At 51.1% G+C, this 22,293-nt stretch overlaps 2 protein-coding genes and 1 non-coding gene across 6 annotated transcripts in view; 2 read left to right on the top strand and 1 right to left on the bottom strand.

Moving 5' to 3' along the window:
* The window catches only part of ADAMTS7 (ADAM metallopeptidase with thrombospondin type 1 motif 7), a 35,687-nt gene extending 32,890 nt beyond the window's left edge, over positions 1-2,797 (bottom strand). The window contains exons 1-3 of the mRNA XM_069026097.1: positions 2,704-2,797; positions 1,620-1,972; positions 557-728 (exon numbers count right to left, since the gene is read on the bottom strand). Coding sequence (XP_068882198.1) covers positions 557-728; positions 1,620-1,972; positions 2,704-2,797 — 619 coding nt within the window. The remainder of the gene's footprint in view (positions 1-556; positions 729-1,619; positions 1,973-2,703) is intronic.
* Positions 2,798-3,681: 884 nt separating this feature from the next.
* On the top strand, positions 3,682-3,754 carry TRNAK-CUU (transfer RNA lysine (anticodon CUU)). The gene has a single exon. It is a non-coding gene; the product is annotated as a tRNA-Lys (tRNA).
* A 180-nt stretch (positions 3,755-3,934) lies between these two features.
* Positions 3,935-19,633, top strand: MORF4L1 (mortality factor 4 like 1). 4 transcript variants are annotated; one of them, XM_069025700.1, is made up of 14 exons: positions 3,935-4,065; positions 5,917-5,963; positions 8,028-8,095; positions 9,818-9,844; positions 10,254-10,340; positions 10,499-10,579; positions 12,974-13,036; positions 14,750-14,775; positions 15,347-15,435; positions 15,541-15,642; positions 16,089-16,177; positions 17,281-17,453; positions 17,758-17,842; positions 18,951-19,633. In XM_069025700.1, exons 1-14 carry the CDS (start codon positions 4,026-4,028, stop codon positions 19,033-19,035), a joined length of 1,062 nt encoding a protein of 353 aa, XP_068881801.1. In that variant the 5' UTR covers positions 3,935-4,025; the 3' UTR covers positions 19,036-19,633. The 4 variants fall into 4 exon arrangements, with proteins under 4 accessions (XP_068881801.1, XP_068881802.1, XP_068881800.1 ...); XM_069025702.1 differs by lacking the exon at positions 3,935-4,065 and adding an exon at positions 5,408-5,461; XM_069025701.1 differs by lacking the exon at positions 9,818-9,844.
* The last annotated feature ends 2,660 nt before the right edge of the window (positions 19,634-22,293 follow it).

The following is a 22,293-nucleotide window of genomic DNA, read 5'->3' as shown; positions in this document are numbered from 1 at the left end:
TAATTCTCAAGAACAGACTTCAAAGTCCAGAATGGACTTGAGTCAAGAACAGACTTCAAAGCCTAGAAGAAGCCATTAAGATTATTACCACAGATTAAATAATTAATTTAGATTATCAGAAGAATGCCTGAAGATAACCCTATTACAGAAACAAACCCCAGTTTGTGAAAGCAGAGAGCTCAAGGAAATGTGCAGCACATCAGGGAGTAAAGTGCCGATGAGCTTCTGGGAATGCACTGAATTCCTCGGTACTTGAAATCTTGGATTTAGGAGTTTATCCAACCCATCTGCTCTGGACAGGGAAGGACCCACATGCACTCTGCCCACCCCGCGAACTCCTGGGGCAGCGACCGAGTTCCACTCCCAAAGTCCAGTGCCCTGGCAGGTCAAAAAGCAAAGTCTTCATGGAAATGAAAGCAAATGCTCCGTCCCCACATCATCCCCCGCCTGTGGCAGGGCTGGGAGCAGCAGATGAGAGCAAGAGGCCTGAGGTCCAGCACCCATTGAGTCACTGGTGTCACAAACTTTGCCAGAAGGCCAGAGGAAAGGACAGTACCTCGCACACCACAAGATTCCTGTGGAGCTGGGGGTCTCCTGCCCTGCTCAGCCCTGTCCTTGGGCACCTGGCGCTTGTAGATCCTGTGGGGCTGTGCTGCTCCCTCCTCCCGAGGGCTGCTGGACACGGGCTCGATGAAATAGTCCTCATTCATGAGCTGAAACACACCTTTCTGGCAGGGAGACACAAAGCAGCACCATGAGGTCACCTGCATCCCAGCTCTCCCTGAGGAACCTGGGACTGGGAGTGATCACAGAATCACAGGATCATGGAATGGTTTGGACGAGGAGGGACCTGAAAGCCCATCCAGTGCCAGCCCTGCCGTGGGCAGGGACACGTTCCACTATCCCAGCCTGCTCCGAGCCCCAGTGTCCAACCTGGCCTCGGACACTTCCAGGGATCCAGGGGCAGCCACAGCTTCTCTGGGCACCCTGTGCCAGGGCCTCAACCCCTCACAGGGGAGGATTCTTCCCAATATCCCACCTATCCCTGCCCTCCAGCAGAGGGAAGCCATGGAGGATCTGATGGAGCTGTCCTCCCTCCGAAGTGAGAGACACCAGCATGAGCACTGCATCACCAGTTATTTGGAGCCATTTCTGCAAACCCACAGGAGGTTTTAAGCCCTTTCCCCAAGCTGCCACTCTTCCAGGTCACTTTTGCCTTTGGAAACACTTAGAGTGGAGTAAGGCAGTGGAGAGCTCAGGAAACAGCGAGCAGCTTCACTACCCAGGGGCTGTGCTATCAGTAACACCTCCAGCTCCGAGCCCCTGGTTTCCAGATGTGCTCCTCACAATCCCACATTTATGGATTAAAAGGCAGAGATTTGCTCTTTGGGAATTTAGACACAAACAAGTAAACCCAGCCCCGGAGAGTTCCCAAACCACTGGAATCCATGGGAAATTTACAGTCAGCTCTCCCATGGCTGCACCAGACCTACAGATGAGATGTTGACTCTGCTGCTGCTGGGAATTTTGGTATCAGTTTTGGCAGAAGAAAGAGTTTCACCCAGCTTCTGCTATTCCCTTATGGATTAAGGCTCCTTGTGGTTTGGGGCTGTACTCACCAGGCCATCGCAGGTGCTGAGGGCAGCCAGGCCTCCCTGCAGCGCCCGGCTCCGGACCTCCCCGATCATATGGCAGGAGTTGTAGGAGTGAGGCTGGATCTTGGCGCCGGCGATGCCCCCGAAACGCCTCTCGCTGACAAACCCTGGAGCCAGGAGATGCCTGTTCAGGCTCAGGTTGAATTTCAGGGGTTGTCCTTTGTATTGCAGCTCATAGAACGCAGGAAGCTTGCTCCTGGAGGCAGGAGACCTCCGGTGAAGGGCCCGGTGGGACAAGTCATAGGACAGGAAGGATCCGCTCTCGTCGACCTTGATGGGATGGACGATGTCGCTGCCGGAGCGCGGCGGGGGCGGCTCTGGGAAGAGCGGGTGCAGTGGTTACCTGCAGGGTTCCTCCTTTCCTCTCCCACCCCTTCCCCCCGCTCGATGCCCAACTCCCGTGGCGGTGGCCTCAGGCATCCAGACACCAGCTGGATCTGGTGGCCACTCGGACGGCACGGAGCAGGGACAGCAGGGACTCCGCCTGCCCCTCCTGCCCTCGGGCGGTCAGGGCTGGGGGTTGCCGTGGGACAGGGTTAAGGTCAGGGTTAGGGGGCGGGTGGGCGAGGGGGGCTCGGGCAGCTCCGGAGCTCGGCTCTGCCCCGACTGGCCGCGGTTACCACGCACACACTCCCGCTGTTAAACTCCGACTGCCAGTAAAAAAAACCCCAAACAAACAACGAAAAAACTCCTCAAAAAATCAAATTCCCACTTTCAAACGGTGTTGGGGCGCCGTCTCTGGGGGCAAAGCACCCCCGGGTGCAAAGCACCCCGCGGGGAGCCGGGGCCGCCGGGTCCGACCGTGCCCAGCCCGGGGGACGAGCGCGGCAGCGGCGGGGCTACCGGGCTGTGCGGTCCCGGCCCCGCCGAGCGCCCTGCGAGCATCCCCGCGCACATCCCGCTCGCATCCCCGCGGCCACCCGGCGCTCATCCCGCTCAGCCCCGCGGACACCCGTGGACACCCCGCGCTCCACGGGCGTCCCGCACTCATCCCCGCGGACCCCTCGCGCGCCCTTCCCGCGGTCCCCGCCGTCCTGTCCCCGCGGACCTGTCCCCGCGGCGCCCCCGCCCGCGGCCAGCGCCAGCGCGGCGGCGACGGGGACGAGGGGCAGGAGCGGGCGCAGCGCGGGCAGGGCCGCCATGGCTGCGGCGGGCTGGGGGCTCCGCGCGCCGGCGGCGGGGCCGCGGCCGGGGCGGGGCTATGCACGGAGGGGGCGGGGCTATGCAAACAACGGGGCGGGGCTATGCAAATCACACGGGCGGGTCTATGCATACCAGGGACGGGGCTGTGCAAACAACGAGGGCGGGGCTATGCAAATCATACAGGCGGGGCTATGCAAACAACGGGGGCGGGGCTATGCAAATCACACATGCGGGGTTGCGCATGGAGGGGCGGGGCTATCTAAACAATGAGGGCGGGGCTATGCAAATCACACAGGCGGGGTTGCGCATGGAGGGGCGGGGATATGCAAACAATGAGGGCGGGGATATGCAAATTAAGTGCACGGGGTTTTGCATATCCGCGGGCGTGACTTACAGCGCGCGGTGCCGGCGTGGCCCGACTGCGCCCCCTGGCGGTCTCCTGCCGCTGCGCTTCGCCTGCCCCGCCGTGAGGATTGCGGTAGAAAAATCAAAACAATTCGGCCAATTTTGGGTCAAAACCTAAAACCAGTGCTTGGATGATGCCGTCGTATCCCCCCTCTCCTCGGCCGGGGCTACCCGTCAATGCTTCTTTTTATTTTCTCTCAGGTCAAAGCGAACCGGGAGCGTACACCTGGGATTACTCGGCGCTAGTAATTAACCGCTCGGGGGCTGCTCGCGGCGCCGGCATCCCCCAGCTTTCCCGGGACGGCGGCGTCTGCCGGCGCTCCACACCTGCCGGCTTTGGGATAACGTTTAATTATACGGCAATGTAAATATGTAAATCAGGTGGGGTACGCGCCTTCTGGCGGCCAGAGCGGAGAATGCCCGGGGCCGGCGGGGGGGGCTGTGCCGACATCTGAGGCCGCGAGGGAGCGCGTGTGGCGCCCGGCTAGCTCAGTCGGTAGAGCATGGGACTCTTAATCCCAGGGTCGTGGGTTCGAGCCCCACGTTGGGCGTACTTTGTTTTCCTCTTTTTCTTCGGTTTTCATTAATTTTTTTCCTCTCTTCTGGCTCCTCACGGCTCAAGCAGCCAACACTTCGCAGCCATCCCGCTCCCGCACCCCCGAGCGGAGCGGAGCGGAGCGGGGCGGGGAGCCCGCGGACTCCATGTCCCGGCATGCCCGAGCCGCGGCTGCGCGGCGGGGCCGGGCCGGGGAGCGCCGGGGCCGGGCCGGGCAGCGCCGGGGCCCCGCGGGGAGCGGCCGGAGGAGGGACCGGCCCTTATAAATGGCGCCCAAGCAGGACCCCAAACCCAAGTTCCAGGAGGGTGAGTGCGGGCGGGGCCCGGGGCTGCGGGGAGGGAGGGCCCGGGGGGTGCCGGGGCCGCGCCCGGCGCGGGGGTCTCGCCCCGGTGCTCGCGGTTCGGGGCCGTTTGGCTTTCATCGCTCCCTGCTCAGCTCTAACGAGGTGCGAAAGCTGAATTCCCGTAGTCTTTGTCCCTTCCTGTCCCTTCTCTTTCCTCCCAATAACACGCGGGCCCTTCCCACCCCGTTATTCCAAACATCCTTCATTTTCCTGCGCGGACACTCATTGGCATTAAAACTGCTGAAATCCCTCAAGTCTGTCGGGATTTTTATTTTAATGCGTTTGAAAGATGGTTATTATTTATTGTTCCCTGGAAGGGAGCCCAGTGCAGGAGGATTCGTGAAGGCAGCCTTGGATTCCAGCTGTGCCGGAATCCACATCTGCAACAAAGCACCGGGGCTTAGGTGAATGAAGGTGAATTGGGCTTTTTGGGAGGCTTATTCTGCCTATATTTTGCTTTTTAGGTAATGGTTGTAGTTGAGAGTAATATAAGTAAGATTAATAAAAATAGCAATATGGTTTAAGATGGATGCCCCGTCCCTGGAATGTCCAGGGCCTGGTTGGACAGGGCTTGGAGCAACCTGGGGTAGTGGAAGGTGTCCCCGCCCATGGCAGAGTGGAATGGGATGAGCTTTGGGATAAGGAACAGTGTGTGGATCCAGGGGATAGGCCCTGTGTGAGGGAGCATGAGCCTGCCAGGTTATCATGGAGACAAAGAACCCTTTCTGCAAATCATCCTTGTGTTTTTTAGAAATAACTATTCCTCAGTAACTGTGGGCATCTCTCCTAGAAAACATTGCACAGCTTTGAAGCAGAGATGTGTCTTCCACCAGCACTAGTGAGCACTGTGACAATGAGAGTGATAACGTCACCTCTGATTGTCAGCCCTGCCTGTAGGGATGTTTTTAAATAAAAGTACCAACTGTCTGATGTATCAGAATGGGCACTTCTGGGAGAGCCCTTCTAAGCCTTTTTTTTTCTTGATACACAGAAGCATTTTACAGTTCTGCAGCTCATCTCCCCAAAAACATGAGGCACTGCAGCTTCCAGAAGGAAACGTGTGGACTCAGATGTCCTGTGATAAGTACACTGCAATTCCCACAGTGTAACCACACGATGAGACTTGGCTGTTGAGGAGATAAAACCAGGCTGAAGGACAATCTTATCCTGCTTAAACACCCCAAAGTGAGGAGATTCTGCTGCTGCTGCACAGCCCCAGCCCGCAGGTCAGGTGGGAAGCAGCAGGGGGGCCTCTCTTCCTGACTTCCCTGAACTGGGAATGCCAGGGGCTGCTTTTCCTGCAGGAAAAGGACATGGATGGCAGTGGCTTTCACGTGTCAGAAGCTTAAGGTGCAGAGGTAGGATCTCAGGAGAGTGCCCTGGACCAATAACCCCTCAGAGGGGCAGCTTTACCTGCTCATGGGTGAGCCCAGCCTGGTTTGGGGGCTGCAGCTGGAACTGAGGCTGGGCAGGAGTTCTCAACCAGCCTTGCCGTGGGATCTGGGAACGTCTGTCAGCTCAGGGAGGGGCAGGAATGTGGGGGTTGGTGCCAGCTGCTGCCAAAGTCACCAGCACTGCTGTTTGTGTGCAGCTGCTCTTGCGTGGAGATCGTCAGGGATCTCTGCTCTGGGGTCAAAGTAATCACAGCTCTGATCCCCTTTGGTGGAATAGTGAATTTGCTTCTCCAGTCAGTAGCTGCCTTTGAGCAGCTTCCCAGGCTGCCCCTGGACTGGCTCTGTGTGGTTCCTGATGACACAACTTATGGAAATGGCCCTCAGGAGCTCTGAGCTGTTTGTCTGCGCTTCCCTTGCAGGTGAGCGAGTGCTTTGTTTCCATGGACCTCTCCTTTATGAAGCCAAGGTAGGTGTGTGTGGCTGCAGGTGGCTCTCGCTGTTCCCCAGGAAAACAAGGGAGTGTTTTAGTTTGCCTGCTGTGCCTCTAGATGGGATCAAGGACTGGAACTAAAATGAACAAAAACCTGTCTGAAATCCATTTTAAACCCTGGAGCTCTATTCCAGAACAATTCCAGGAAGCCCAGTGGCACTGTGCAGCTATGCTGGTAAGCTCCCAGAGGCTGTTGGAATATCCCAGAGCACTGGGGAGCCTTTGTGCCTGCAGGATTTGGTGCCTGAGCTGCTCCATCACCTGCACCTGGAGCTTCCTCAGGGGGAGGTGGCTGAATACAGCCCGTGGTCTTCAACACCACCAGTGCCCAGGAGAAGCTGCATTGCAGTGACAAAGGAAGTGGCATTCCCAGTTCTGCTTCCCAGTTCTGGCTTTTAGACCACAAGAACCTGCACTGCACATTTGTGCCCCTGCTGCCTCAGTGTTACTGCAGGCACAGCTCTGGGTTTAAGTGCTCCCACTCCCTCTGAAAGAGAAAGAAAGAGCTCTTGTAGCTGTGTGGGTCAGAAGGCTTGCAGAAATTCCTGGGGTACCTCAGGCAGGGATTAAATCCTTTTGGATTTAGTGTCAGTAAATGTTAACACAGGGAGGCAGGAGAAACACTTGACTTCTCTCTTCAGGAGAAAGAGTTGTTGTAATGCTTAAATAACACCCAGAGCACTGAGAGGGTTTGGGCTGCTCTAAACCATTCCCACTTTGGTGTTTCTGCTCTGCTCTCTGCCATCTCTGGAACAGGAGGATGAGGTTGTTGGGAATGTGTGGGTTGTTGTGCCAGTGCCTGCAGAGAGGAGGGTGATTGAGGCTTCTGGTTCTGAGGAAATAACCTCGTGTCACTCAAACAGCCCAGAGCTGGACAGCAGTTGTGCTTGCCCATGCTGTGTCCCTCCTTTTTCCAGAGTGGAATGAATGTTGCAGGATCAGGCTGTGCCAGCTGGGTGCTGGAAGGGATTTCCCAGCTCACAAGTAGCTTTTGTTTGGCTGTTTGTGTTGAGTGGGTCCTTCTGAGTTCGTGCACTGGCAGAATGAACTTGAAGTTTAATTTTACAAGGTCTTATTTGTTTATTTTAAAGGATTTAATTTTAAAAGCTGCTTTGTCAGTAGTAATGAATAATAGCCTTGGCTTTCTCCCTACTCCTTTGATCTGTTTTTCTCCTGTGGTTCTCAGTCCAGCAGTTTTTGTTCCTGACCACATCCTTGGTGTCCCACAGCAAGGTGGTCAGAGCAGCTCTTTGTGTTGGAGCAGTGTGAGGGCTTGTGGCAAACAGGAGCTGATTGTGCATCTCTGCAATGCAGTGTTAGAGATTCACTTCAGGCCCTTCTAACCTCCAGCATGGAAAATATTTTGCCACAGAACTATATTTGAGTCATCTTTTGCTTCATGCTCAGCCCCTTTATTCTCCAAAACAAGTAGAGACAAGCACAGGCTGTGTGTGGCTGCGTTTAATTCAGGCTGTCAGAGCAAGCCACTGGTGCAGCAGAGGATCCTGCAGGAGAACCTTAGTCCTGGGTGCAAGTCCATGTGAACCTGGGTTTAGGTTCCATATGTGGCATTTTGCAGGTGTTTCCTGAAATAGGTTCCTCTCTGGCAATAGTTCTTAGTTGAAGAGGGTACAGCACAGTGTGGTGTTGAGAAAATGTTGTATAGCCAAAGGTTTGCCCTCTCAAACACTTAGAGGTGGCTCTGCATGCCAAAAAAATACCAATTATAACTCCTGTGAGTAGTTTTTACTTCAAAGGAAGAAAAACTCCTTTTAAAGAGACTCAAATCTGGAGCCCCAGAGGGGCACCCTGCGGTTTTACAGCAGCCTCATTCTGTCACTGCTCAGGGGGGCAGTGGCAGCTCAATCTCAGCACCTCCAGAACAGGACTTGAGCTCCCTGGAGGAAGTGTTGAGTTGGTGGATTTAATTGGTACAGCCAAGAAGTTCAGGGGCAGGGGAAACTGCAAGCTAAAGCAGCAAAGCTCCCTGAGACCTCCTTGTTTTCTCTGGGACTGACTGACCTTTCTTCTCTGTTCCAGTGTGTAAAGGTTGCCATAAAGGACAAGCAAGTGAAATACTTTATCCATTACAGTGGTTGGAATAAAAAGTAAGTACTGCATGAAATGAAAGCAGGATTTCTCTTTCCTTTGCAGGGAGATGCTTTGTTTGAGTGTGAGCTGGGTGCAGCAGCACTGCCACATCTCTGCTGTTGGCAGATTGTCTGGGATTGACTAGAATGATTTTATACCTAAGCTGATGATTTATGTAACACAAAGAGAGCATTGCCAAACTGGCCATTTCCTGCAGAGCTGTCAGGAGGCTGATGGGAATGCTCTGGAATGTTCTGGGTGTTCAGGGTGGGAAACACTGGAACTCCTCCCTGGCAGAAATGTCTGCCATGAAAACTTCCTTGTTAGGCCTTGGTAGGAGAGGCAGCTCCTACTGAGGTGGGGCAAAACCACTCAAATACCCTTCCCTCACCTTTTACCCCAGGTTTGGCAGGGGATTTTGGGGCACAGCTTGCTAAAGGCTGTGTTCAGGTTGGCTGGATTAGCAGCAGGTGTAGCCTGTGTTTCAGTTCCAGCCTCTCATATTAAAGTAAACTTGCAGATACTTTTCCCTCCTGCAAAACTGGCAGGATTCCAGGTGAGAGATGGCTGAGGATTTCAGGCACCTCTGTGAGATAAATGCTGAGCCCATTAAAGGTGAGAACTTCATGAGGTTGTTATATTGATGTACTTTTTTCCCTTTTTTTGAGTTGTTTTCTACCACTCAGTTTGAGTTCAGGAGAAGTGGAGGTTTTTTCCTAAGGGATTAAAAACCTCAGCTCTTCAGACCCAGAAGTCTCAGAGTGCAGTTTCCTGTTTGGTTTGGTTTCATTTCAATGCTGAGGACTCTTAGTCACAACAGCCTTGATCTCTGTGCTGTGACTAAAAGCTGAGCCTCGTGTTTTAGATGTGACTTTTAATTGTATCCGCTCCCCCTCCTGCCAGAGGGACAGGGGATGTTTCAGTGTAAACACAGCACTTACAGGAGCATAATCAGTTTGTGTGGTGGCTTCTCTTAATGAGGCAGCATAAATTTGGCCCTTCCTTCCCTTACTTATGCCACGAAGGGGGCCAGAAGTGGTGTCCTGATCCCGCTTTTCTTGCTTGTGCTGTTTGAGTTTTACTTTTTGCCTTCAAGCTTCCAATTAAGGACATTAAAAGTGGCATTGCTGCAAGAGCCTGGGCAGCACAGCCTTCATTTGGCCTTCTGCAGCTGTAATGGCCTGACTTGGAATTATTTTGCCAATATCAACATTCAGGATACCAAAAAGCTTCGTCACCGTGGGACGTAAATGTGTCACCATGGGGTATAAATGTGTTACCTGTGTCACACCTCTACTGGAAGGTCTCTTGCAGCTGGACAGGCAGGAGTGGGATAAGTGGCTTAAACTGCTGAACAAAGCACTGCCCAAACCCCACAATCTTTGGGTACAGCTGGAGATGCTTCTCTGCAGTTTTTAGATGCTGCCCTTGTCTTTTGTCTACCCTCTGAAGTCCTGGTGCTCCTGTAGCAATATTGGTTTGGCCACGTGATGCTCCAAGGCTGGCAGCTACTGAAAAATGGCACAGAACTCTATATAGAGCTTTGCCTGATGCACTTTAGAATACCTTGGCCACTTTTAATGTGTTTTATTTGAGATAAGTTGTCAGATTGCTCAGCTGAGCCACTCTTTGTTGAAGTGGAATTCCTGCTGGTAATGGCAATTTCCCCAACACCTGTTCTCTTAAATCGTTCACTTCAGATTCTTCAAATATTCATGCCATCTTGGTTTCCTTCACAGACAGAAATCAGAGCTCTTCTCCTTACAGTAAGATCCTATTGCTGAATTTGTTAACCTATAAAATGTTGAAATAGATAAAGGAAACTTTCTCAGTAATATATTATGGATACAGATATCCCATAATTATGTAAACATAGAATATTTTTTTCCTGTGATGCTTCCTTTGAATTTAAGACAGTGTTCTCCCTCCTACATTGCCCATCCTTCAAGTTTGGGAAACTGGAACTGACAGAGGGTTACACTTCCCTAGAGAAATCATTCCAGCTCCAGTCAGTGGGGAATGTTTGGTAACTATGACCTTGACTTGTGCCAGTCCATGATTTGACACAAAGCAGAGTTTAGTCCTGAATTCTGTGAAGCTTTTAATTGACTGTTGTGTGTAGAGGGCAATCATGGGATGGTTTTAAGTGATGATTTATCTCTGGGTTTTTTCCAGCTGGGATGAATGGGTTCCAGAAAGCAGAGTGCTCAAATACGTGGACACCAACCTGCAGAAACAAAAAGAACTCCAGAAGGCAAACCAGTGAGTAGTGTGGAAGAAGTGCTTGTCAGGGAATATTTGTTCAACAAAGCTTCAATCAGGTTATCTAGTTATCAGGGGAAAATAATGAGTTTCAAACCAAAATCAAAGAAGCTTCTTTTTCCACCAAAATCTTATTTCTTAATATGCTCTGTTTAAAGGGAGCAATATGCAGAGGGGAAGATGAGAGGAGCTGCTCCAGGCAAGAAGACTTCTGGTCTGCAGCAGAAGAATGTTGAAGTGTAAGATTCTTTTTATTTAAAAATTAAAAACCCAAGCAAGGCAAGTCACCCCCAAACCCTGCCCAAAATACCTCCCAAACTTTTGCTTGTCAGTTCTACTACTAATGGCTCTGCAGGTCAACTCCATTTCTCGTGGCACAGCCTGTGCAAAAGCTGTTTAATGGTATCAAAAAGGCCTTTGTTAAAGTATTTTATTTAAAATGCCTTTTAGATGGTACAGAGTTAATGTTGAGTTGAGGTGCTGAGTAGACACACTCTGCATTTTTCTCACTTTATTCCAATTAAGTTGGTGACTTGACGCTCAAAAAGTGGTGATTGCTCATTATTCTTGTATATCTCAGTAAAATCAGTTTCTCTGTAGAATTTCCCAGTTCTTCCAAGCACTTTGGAATAAAATCCTTACAATGCCTTGCCTTCTCATGGTACAGTTGTCAAAACTGCATTTAAAGAGTCTTTCTTTGGCTGGTTTTGACAAAACTAAACCAATAAATACACAATTAAAAAGGAGTTTGCATCCGAAGAGACCAGAAGCAAGCTCAGGCATCTACTAGAAAAACTTAATTTGAGCTGTGACTGTCAGATTCCCTTCTCTCCATCCTTTTGGTGTTTCAGGGCAGATGGCAGATTTTATGGTAGATTTTCAGACAGTCAGTCCAGCTCTGCTCATTTATCATCTTCTGTTTGGGCAGGGTTTCACTTAATGATGAACATGGCCTTACTAATGGGATGTTTTGAATTCCTAACTTCATTTGTGATTCTGGCCTTCACAAGGAAGCTGCTGAAATGCCATCCCTTCTTCAGAAGTGGATTTGGCAGCAGCCTCAGGTTTCATGTCTCATTCAGGGGCAGGTTTGTTATGAAATGTGAATCATTGCTTTGAGGAGTGCAGCTCAGGTGGGGACAGGGAACTGGGTTTTGCTCTGGATCCTGGAGCAGTTTCACTTTGGGATTAGCCAAAGCCTGGCCAAGGCTGTAGCTGGCTCCTGGTCTGGGGAAAGGGGATCCCAGTGGCTCTGCTGGATCCCAGTGGATGTGCTGGACCCTGGTGCTGTCTGGATGCTTCCCTGTGCTCCAGTGCTCCAGGTCAGGTGAGTTCTGCCAGCCCAGGACCAACCTCCCCCAGGGACCAGTCACTGCCTGTCCTCATGTGGGGTCAGACAAAACCCAGCCCAAAGCTGTGTAGGCAGCTGATAACGAGTGTCATTAAAATCTAATTAAAACAGGTCTAAATGATGACCATTCCTAATCTGGCTGCTTAAGGGGTTGTTGCACCTGAGTCTCCTGTGTGAGTGGTGGGAGGGGAGCTGATTGTGGGTGTGACTCAGCGGTGAATGTGTGTGGCTTGCACCGCAGAGAGCAGGGCAGGAGGGACTGCAGGGGAGGTGCCACTGCTGCCACTTTGAGTCACCAGGGATGAGAGCAGGGGGGTTCCCCTCTCTGCCTGGGTGAACTCTGAGTGGTCACCTGGGCCTAAAGTTAGAGCTGGCTTCATCCTCTCACCCCGCCCAGGGCTGTGTCCAAGGGAGGCCCAACGGCAAAGATGCCTCTGGTTTGAGCCCCTGTGTGAGGGTAAACTTAAACCACCTTACCAGGCCTGACCTCACTCCTGGCTGAAGCCAGTTTTGGGGTGGGAGGGCCTTGGCTTTCTGCTGCCATCACTGCCCTGAGCTTTTATGGTGTCTCCAGCAGGGCAGCTGTAAGGTAATTATGTGAAACTTCTGTTTCATGTTATTGGAAAAACTGATTCCTTGAGTTGGGAAAAGGCAGAGGGAAAGCAGCAGCCTGGCTTGGGAGACGTGAGTTAGAGCAGGTCCCATGTGCTTCTTGCACTGATCTTGCCCCTCATCTCTGGGAGTGCCACATCCAGCACATCCCTCTGAACTACACCTGCACTGTTTCCAACAGTTTCTTCCCTTTTTGGAGGCTGAGTGAGAGGAAATGCTCTGACTTGCCCTGGGTTGTGCTCCTCTTATATCTGCTCACAGCTAAAGGCGAGAGGGCTTCTGGAAAATCCCAAAATACACTTCCAAAATCAAACTTCTGGATTGTTCCCTTGTACATTTGAGCTCTTTGCTGATAAATAAAGTACTGGTGGTGGGGAGGGGGAGAAACTGTTCACACAACTGTTCTTAAAGGGTAACACTGCCAACCTCTGTGGGCCTCAGAATTTACCTTTTGTGGCACTCCTGGAGGATCTGAGGGAAAGGTAATTTATATTCTAACATTTATTATTCAGATAACCAAGCAATAGTGTCACTAATGTAAGCACAGCTTATCCTCCAGGAATGTTCAGTAGTGATATGCTGCCAGAAATGCAAATGTTTGGCTCCTGGGCTCGTGTGAAGGCTGCCCAGGAGCCCTGACCCTGTCTCCAACCTGCCGCACTGTCCCCAGGTTTTTCCGGCGGGATGGAGCCCACACTGTTTGCTGCCTGGAGACCCCGGCCATCTCCACACGGTGAGTGAGGCATGGGCTGTCACACCAGGGCTGCCACCCCAGCATCCCACCCTCCCTCTTCCCTGGTTTCTGGACAGACCCTGGGAGCCCTCGGTGGTCCCGGGGCAGTTTGGCAGCCGGGCCTTGTTTGGGGTTAGTTAAAGCCCCTTTCCAGTTCCTCTGCCCTGCACCTTTTTGGCTGGGCTGGGTACCGTGGGAGGACACTCCCTGTGTCCAAATGACTCCAGACTTTTGGCACTGGATCCTTCTAGAAGGTTCCAGGGGTCTGCCTGCTTCCTGCAGCCTGGAGTTCATGGAAAGCAGTAACAAAGAGTTTTCTGGAGCCTTGGGAGCAATGCTGGTGTTGGAAGGGAGAGCTCAGCACCTGCTCCTTGTATTGTATTTTAATTTGAGTCTGTTCAGAGCAACTGTTCTGCAAACTGCAGCAACTGGCTGCAAACACTTTGAAGCAATCTGTGATCAAATAGAAATATGCATGAAATGCAGGTTTGGGTTTAAAATAATTACTCATCTTCTGATAACTGGAAGCTGTAGCAGAAAAAAATGTGTAGTTAAAGCAGGTTTTATGGCTGCCTATGCAACACCTGACTCTGTTAAATGTAGCTCTGCTGAATTCCAGCTTCCACGAGTTTATTCTACGTTTCATGGGCCTAAAAATCAGGAAACAGTCAGAGTTAATGGGTGCTTGAAAAATAGGAGGAGTAACTAAGTGTTCTGGAGGGAAGATACGGCACTGAATAACTAATTAGGGAATAACATCTGGTTTTAAATTCTTAATGGAGTTTAAAAAATCTCTGATTCTGTTCTAATTGTTAACATTATTTTTATCTTGTGAATTAATCCTGGGAAGGACTCCTTCTTCCCCCCTGTTGACTTTGGGTTTGGAAGAAAAGCCTTTCTCTTCAGTGCACCAGTCCACTATTAGTGACTTAACTTGGGATTGCTCCCTCCGAGGGATGAGATTTATCCTGCCCACAGTTTCAGCCTCATTTCAGCTTTTCTGACTTTAAACAAACCCTTTACTCTTCCTATCTCCAGCCCTTCCTCAGAACTCTGCCTGTTTCCAGGCTGTGATAAATGCAGTTCAGAGCCTGAAAACAAGAGTCACTTGAGAGAGTGCTGAATTTCCGAGGAATCAGTGTTGGACTGGTAGAGTTTTATCCACCCAATGCCCAGTTTTTGAGCAGTTGATGCAGGCTGCTGTTGGCAGGGAGCAAACTGAGAATGAGTAGTGATACTCCAGGTAAAACTTCCTGAAAATGGGTAGTAAATAGACAAAGTACTCCTGAATCTTCCCTCTGCTGCAGTGGTAAAACTGGAGGGTTTTTTCAGTCTTTTACTGGAAATTAATTCAGCTGAGTGAGATTTTTCTGGGAATTCCCAGCACTCCTGTTTCCTTGGGCCATATTCTGTCTGAGATAAAACAGCTACAAATCTCATGTAGTTCTCTAAGAGCACTTGGGAAGGACAAAACATCCCAAAAATGGTGAATTCTAGCCTTCTTCATTAATTCCATGAAGAATCTTGTGGTACCACAGCTCTGAAGCCAAGTCATAGCTTGTATTTCTTGTGTGTGTCCTTAGCTAAACGCTGCCCAGGCCCCTGCAGATCTGCTCCCTGTGCTGAATGCTTGAAACATTTTCTGGCTTTCTGCTGTGGCTTCCTTAAGTGCCACTCTCTTGATATGTGCAATAATTTGTGTTCTTCTTGCAGGAAAACAAAAAAGAACAAGCAGAAAAGTAAGTGTGTCTTATTTTGCATCTGTGTGGGTCTCTCTAGTGAAGGATTTGTAGTGAAATAAGACGTTCAGTCTGCCCCAATAATTCACTGCCACCTTTTGCTGTCCCTCCTGGACTCCTGGGGCTCTCTGCTCAGGAGGGGGAAGGGTCACACTTTTGTTGTTGTTGGTACAAAAATCTACTTGTTTCAGTCTGTCAGGATTCTGAGCTCTTCCAATTGAAAAGCAAAGTTGATCTGATGAAGTAATTTCCTAAGTCAAACTTAGGTTTTCTTTTTGAGATAGCGATGTGAAACAGCTGCAAAGCTGAGCTGCTGGGTCCAAAAATTATCCCCCAAAAAAATATGACAGACTGGTTTGGTTCTAGTGCAGAGACCTGCCTCAGATAAGTGTCAGTGCAGCAATTTAAACTGGCACAAATGGGGGACTCCCAGAACACGAGTAACATTTGAAACAACAAAAAACCACAACAGGTGCAAAGGTGATCTGAGAAAAATCTGAGATTTACTCTGAAATTCTTCTCCTAAATCTTCTCTGCTGTTTTTTCCTGCTACTGTCTGTGCTGTGCACAGCTCCAGGCATTGGAGAGGGGAGCAGCACCAGTGAGACTCCCCAGCCTCCCAGGAAGAAGAGGGCTCGGGTGGATCCAACAGTTGAAAGTGTGAGTGTTTTCCATTCCCTCCCAGGGATTTTGGGTGCAAAACAGAAGGGTGCTGTGCTCCCAGTTAGTACCTGAGAGTAATTAGTCTGGCTTGGCTTTTCTCAGGAAGAAACATTTATGAACAGAGTTGAAGTGAAGGTGAAGATCCCAGAGGAGCTGAAGCCATGGCTGGTGGATGACTGGGACTTGATCACCAGGCAGAAACAGGTACCTGTGAAAATGCTGCCCAGCTCTGGGGGACACCTGCATGTGTTGCTGTGGAGCTGTCACTCTGGGCCTGGCTTTACTGGAACCATCTCATTTACCAGTTCATCAGCAGGTTGCTGTTGAGCAGCACAAGTGTTAAGTAGACACATGGATATAGTCAGAGAATCCTGGAATGGTTTGGGTGGGAAGGGACCTTAAATCTCGTCCAGTTCCAGGCCCTGCCATGGGCAGGGACCCCTTCCACTATCCCAGGTTGCTCAGCTTGGTTGGGGATTTTAATGCCAAGCTAAAACTGTTGGTGAAGTTCCTTTCATAACCTGTACCAGCTTAACCTGCTGATTTCATCCTAGAAGTGTCCTGGTGAGAAATGGTTTCAGTTCAGCTCCCAGGTATAAATGTCTGCAAAAATGAGACAAACTTGTATTTGTTCTGTTTTGCTTTTGTAGCTCTTCTACCTCCCTGCCAAGAAGAATGTGGACTCCATTTTAGAGGATTATGCAAACTACAAAAAATCCCGAGGAAATACCGATAACAAGTGAGTAGTGGTCACTGCCAGCCTTAAACACTTCCTTGGCTGCTGTTGTTGGACTTGGATTCCATGGAAAATGGAATAAGGTTGTGAAAGCCAGCCCAACCCCAGGTCCAGTGCCATGTTCCAAGCCCAAGGTGATGGAGGTGTTCAGAAACCCTGAGAGAGTAATTTCAGACTGCAGTTCTGCTTTTTGGATATGATTTCTGCTTCCCCGCTTGCCCTAAGCCTTTTCCTGAAGGAAGCTGATAAAAACTTCCCAGAAAAGCTGTGTGGGGAGAGCTCAGTGCCCCTGGGCTCCCTCACAGGCCCAGGGCTGGGGGCCAGGGAGGTGCACGAGAACTTGTACATACTCAGATGGGCGAAGCTAATTATTGTTTGTAATTACCCCAGCAATCAGCCCTGAGCAAAACAAGGTGTGTTTACTCTGCAGGAAACTTTCCTGTTTGAAAGGGAGAACAGAAAGGGGAAGTAATTTTCTTCCATTCAAGAGGAAGCAGATTATTGACTTGTCAGGGTGTTTTAACCTCCTCTGATGTTAATTGTCCTGATGCCAATTCTAAATTTGTTGGCAGGGTGGGGTGAGGGTTGTGCTCCTCAGTGTCACTGCCAGTTCCTGTGCAGGCAGGGTGAGGTTGGAGGCCTGCAGGAATCTGGCAGGAGAGGCCTTGGGAGGAAGGGAGCAGGTGCCTGAAATGTGGGGGGGCTGTCCCTCCGTTCAGTGCAATTGATTCAATATTGTCCTTTGAACCTGGTGTGAGCTGGAATGAGCTTTGGGTGACAAGAGAAAAGCTGCTGAATGTCCCCAGTGCTGCCTGTGGCTTTGGAAGGGCTGCTCCCAGAGTGCACCTCTTGGACAGGATGACTGAAAACTGCTGCTCTTGGTTTGCCTAAATCCCAGCTCAGGTCAGAACTGCCTATTTTCCAGGGAGGTCTGGAATTGCACTCCTCCCTGTGGCTGTAGATTGTAAGGTCTCCAGACAAATTTCCTTGCAAGATCTGAATGCCTGTGAAAGACCCTCCTGATTTTGGTGGTCTTCCCAAGCCAAGCCTGGAGCAGTCCTTGGTTTGGTCCTTGGAGCAGGCCTTGCAGAGCTCTCTGTCCCCAGGGAATATGCTGTCAACGAGGTGGTGGCTGGCATTAAGGAGTATTTCAATGTCATGCTGGGCACTCAGCTGCTGTACAAGTTCGAGAGGCCCCAGTACGCCGAGATCCTGGCGGATCACCCGGATGCTCCGATGTCCCAGGTCTACGGTGCCCCACACCTCCTGAGGCTCTTTGGTGAGTGTCAGCTGGGGGGCTGAGGAAGAGCAGTGGGAAGTGTTCAAGTGCTTCTTTCCCTCTCTTCAGTCTGTGACAGGCAGCTCTGAAGTGTGGGTTCATTCTCTCCTTATCCATGTATCCAAAAGGCTCAGAGCCATTGGGAGGCTTGGGATGGAAATGGATTTTTAAGTCTGGTTGGTTTAGGTGAGCTTGTATATATTGGAATAGATTCCTGGGCTGCTTTTCTGTGCTACTGTAAAGTTGTGGAGTTCAACAACAACTCAAAGCAGTGTTTGTGACAAGTGTCCTTCCTTTGGAGCAGTGCGGATCGGAGCCATGCTGGCCTACACGCCCCTGGATGAGAAGAGTCTGGCTTTGCTCTTAAACTACTTGCATGACTTCTTAAAGTGAGTACTTGGGAGGTCTTCCAGCAAGAAGGAGAAAGGCCAGGGAGCTCAGGCTGCTGTGAGACTGCTCCTTTTCAGTGAATTGTTGTAGACCTGGGGCCTGTGTGTGGGATCTTCCCCACGGCTGCCATGAAGCCTCTCAGACTCCACTTCTCTGGTTCTGTTAATCTGCACTTCTACCCTGTCCCATCTGCTCCTTGTTGCAAAATAAATGCTTCGACATTTATTTATAGCTGCTAAAAAAAGCAGATGATAATTCCAGCAAGCTATTAAATTACACAATAGTTACTCAACAACAATTGAGCAAATGTTTAAAAACTGATGAACTTTTGGAATGTTATTTCTGGGACAGACTGTCACTGGGGCTTTAGTGTGCTATGGTACCCTGTAGCCATGGGATGTTAAGGAGGAAAACATCCTGATAATAATAAAACACTTTAATGTGCAATGAGGTGAGCTTTAAGGGCCCTTCCAACCCAAACCATTCCAGGATTCTATGATTAGGAGCTATTGGAAGCTGAAGAAAACTCACTCACTAAATTGAGGATGTCCTTGCAGCAGAGCTTGACAGGAATCAGCCTGGTAGTCAGGGAAAACCTGCTCTGGGGGATAGCCGTGGTCTTCTGGGGCAGTCTGAGGTAAATGCAGGTGCTGAAGAGCTCTGGCTGTGAGGTGGAAATGTGAACCCAGTGACCAGAAATCCTGAACCCATTCCATGAGAATTAATGGCACATAACCCTTACCTTTGTGCAGACAGATCTTCCTGGTGTCCTGTTCCCTGTCCCTGCTCCTTGGAGTAGAGCGGTAGCAAATCAATTCTTGGTACAGCAGCTGCCTGAACCTCAAATATCAATGGCTCCATCCTCTTAATCCCAAGCTGCCTGAGCTCACCTGGAGCCAGAGGTGCTTGGCAGTTGTTTGGAATGGCTTTTTGGCTGAGCTGTCAGATCTGTAAGTGCTGGGCAGAGCTGATGTGAGCAGCTGTGTGTGGGACTGGTGCTTCTCAAACCCTATTGTGTGTCTAGGCAAACACCTCCTGATTCGCAAATCCACTGAACAACGGAGAATTTGGGCAAGAAGTAATGTAACGTTTTTGTTATTTTTGTAGGTATTTAGCAAAGAATTCCTCTGCCTTGTTCAGTGCCAGTGACTATGAGGTGGCCCCTCCGGAGTACCACCGGAAAGCTGTGTAATCCCACTTTTCCATGGAGCAAGGGTTGGATCCTGCACCACTGTCCACTTCTGCATCCCGTCCTTCACCTCCCCATCACACAGCTCCTGTAAACATAAAGTGAATAAAGTTGTGTGTGTGAATTGGAACTGCCACGTAAGTTCGGAAGATTTCTTGTTCTCCAGTGGAATTTCTTATCCTGAAGTGGAAGCTCGGAGCTCCTGGGAGCTCTGTGGTGTTTCTGGCTTGATGTTTGCATCGCTGGGATGTAGAGGAATGTGTTCTGGTGTGTCATTGTCTGAACTCAGTGCTCGTAGGGCTGCTCTCCCCAGAGGCTTGGCCTCACTTACCCGCTTTATTCCATAGTAATGACAGACCCACGAGGGCTGTGTCACCTGTGTTGGTGCTATTGACTGTCTCACTCACCCCAGTGACTTTTTGGTGTTGGAAGTTCAATGTTTGGTTCATAAGTGTCTGCTTTTCTTGGGGTAGTTGAAGGACTGTGACTTTTTTTATATTTTAACAATAGGAAAATGCATTCTCATCTCGTAGTGTTTGCAAGTGTTGGTCTTTGGCAGAGCTGTTTTACAGATCTGCAAATAAACTTTTTTAATTTCAAATGTGGTTTCTGATGTTTGTGTTTGCATCAGTCACTGCTGTGTGAGTGTCCTGGCCAGGCTGATCCAAGGGAATGAGGGGTTTGGATCTCTTAAAGCCATTGCAGGACTTGGCTGGGCTCTGAGTAGCTGCTCTTTCCAGGCAAAGTACCAGGTTTTAATCACAGATGTTACTGCAGGAAGCCACAGTGTCCAGGGATCTGGGACCTGTCCTGCTCCTGGGCTGGTCTGGTGCAGCTGGGGTGGGACTGAGCCTTTCCGGCAGGGGCTGAGGGGCAGGAGGGTCCCACACTGTCCCCAAAATGGGCTGTGCTCTCCCAGCACCTGCTGGGGGTGAGGATGGGCTGGGCTGCTGGGGGCTGAGGGAAGCTGTGAGCACATTCCCTGGACAGGAATCCAGCAGGGTCGTGTCCCACCCTGCCCTGGTGCCCTCCTGCCCTGAGCACAACGCCTAGTGGTGCTAGGGCTGGGATGGTCCGGTTAGATAAGGAGCTGTTTGAAAGAGCAGCAGGATCTGCTGTTACATGGAAAAAGAACAATATTGAGCAATGGGATGAGGGGAAGTTGCCATGGAAACTGAGGCAGGGCTGGGAGCAGCTGTGGCACTTCCAAGGCAGGTTCCTAGTTGGAATTCTGTTCAGGGAAGGCAGGGAGTAGGGAAGGGGCACTGTGGGTTCCCTGCCCAGCTCTGGGCTGGGCTGGGCTGGAGCCGTGTGGGAAGAAGGTGGGTGCTCCTCTGGTTCCTGGTGCTATTCCAATCACTGTCTGCTCACCTCAGCGTTGTTAATTAGCTACTGCTCATTATTTATCCTGGCCATTACCCGGAGCCAGGATCATGTTCCAATCTGAACAATGGATTTATCCTTTGCCAGCTGCCCCAAGAGTGGAAATGGCCTTTTGCTGTCAGTGCTCGTGTTCACAGAACAGTGTTCGTACCAAGGCCCGTCTGGATTTTCTGGTGATTCTGTTTCATGTGGGAAGGTCCCTGGGGTTCTGCTGAAAAACCAAGGTTCCCAGGGAGAGGACACCTGGTACCGCGTTTCCCCTCTGAGCTGGGAGCTCTGCTCCTTCCAGCTCCTCCTGGGAAGGGTGAACTCTTCCGGGCTGGCTGGAGGAATCATTGGCTTCCAGGCCGTGATTTCACAGAACTGTTTAAGTTGGAAAAGATCTCTCAGATCATGGATTCCATGCCAAGCCCAGAGTAAGTGCCCTGCTGGAGGTCAGGCTGGGTCTCACAAGGTGAAGGGTTACAACGTGTGCCTTGTACCCACACAAATAAAAGCTCCTGCTCCCAGTGCTGTGGGATGTGCATGTTCTTTTCCAAGGCACAGCAGCCTCAACCACTGCTCTGAGGTTGGATCACTGGTAGGGACTCATCTTTAGCCCAGTGTTTTTGAGCTAGATCTGGGATAGAGGGATGGGAGCTGTGCCAGCATCCCTGCATTTAGTTTGTAGATCCCTGGAGAGCTGGAAGATGAGCTCAGAGCCTGTGGGTACCCTCAGACCCCACGGAGGCTGGGTGTGCTCATGATTGTGGTTCCTCAGACAGGGCTGTACCCACTGGAAAGCTGAGGAGTTTGTAGAGCAGAAAATTACATCTTTGCAAGGATGGACTACTGGGAGCCAAGCCCAGTGCCCAGGAAGGGAGGCTCTTGGAAGTGGAGTCCCTGGCACAGCCCGGTGTGATGGAGCCTGGGGGGAGCTCAGCTGGCTGAGTTCCCTCCTGGAAAAGGTGCTTTTACACATGGAAAATGACTGTATGAGGAGGTCGTGGGGAGCAGCGATGATGAACTGTCCCTGTTGGGGTGAGCCTGGTGGGAGGGTGGGGCTGTGCCATTCTCGGTGTTCCAGCTGTGCCATTCCTGATATTTTGGTTGTGCCATTCCTGGTGTTCCCTCTGTGCTGTTCCCAGTGTTTTGGCCATGCACCCTGCCCCACGCGCTGTGTCGCCTTCTTCCTTCCTTTGCTCCACTGTGAGGGTGGTTTCCTGTGCCACGGGGTGTGGAGGGCTGGGTCCATCCTCGCCTTGTTTTCCTGCTGCCCTTTCGAGCCTGCCCGGAGCAGCAGCGCCTGTGCCAGATGTGATCCCAACGTTCCTCCATCCCCAGGGCTGGTCCCTGCCCTGAGCCCGGCTGCCTCTGCTCCGCGGGACAGCCGGGAGAGGAGAGGAGAGAGCAGAGCGATCCCTGTGGCACTGCCCAAGCTCAGCCATGGCATCCACACAGGTGAGTGCCCCCCATAACCACATCCCTGGCATCCTCCTGGCTGTGTCCTGCATGTGCTGAGTCCGTGTGCTTCGGGATGTGCCCGGGGGCTGTGCCCTGCCCGGGGTCTGTGCTGGGGGTGCACACATCACACGGGGGCACTGCGTGTGACTGTGGGGCTGGGTCAGAGTGAGGGGGCTCAGCCGTGACACAGCCGAGGGAAGGAGCTGGGGCTGTCTAAGCTGCTGAGGGGTTCTGGAGCTCCCTGTAAGAGATAAGGAGCTTATTCCAGGGGATAAGGAGCTAACAGGTCCCAAAGCCCATTAAGGCTCCATGGGGCTCCCTGTTACCTGTGATAGGCACGTGTGCACCGGGCTTTCCACGGGCTCTAGTGCCACACCAGGATTATGCCAAGGCCTTGCCTCACTCATTCCTGTCAATTATTAACTGGAATTAATG

Source organism: Aphelocoma coerulescens, chromosome 10, assembly GCF_041296385.1.
Source record: "Aphelocoma coerulescens isolate FSJ_1873_10779 chromosome 10, UR_Acoe_1.0, whole genome shotgun sequence".
In the NCBI taxonomy this organism is placed as follows: Eukaryota; Metazoa; Chordata; class Aves; order Passeriformes; family Corvidae; genus Aphelocoma; species Aphelocoma coerulescens.
Note: the sequence above shows the minus strand (reverse complement) of the source record. Positions and strands in the feature narration are given on the sequence as shown.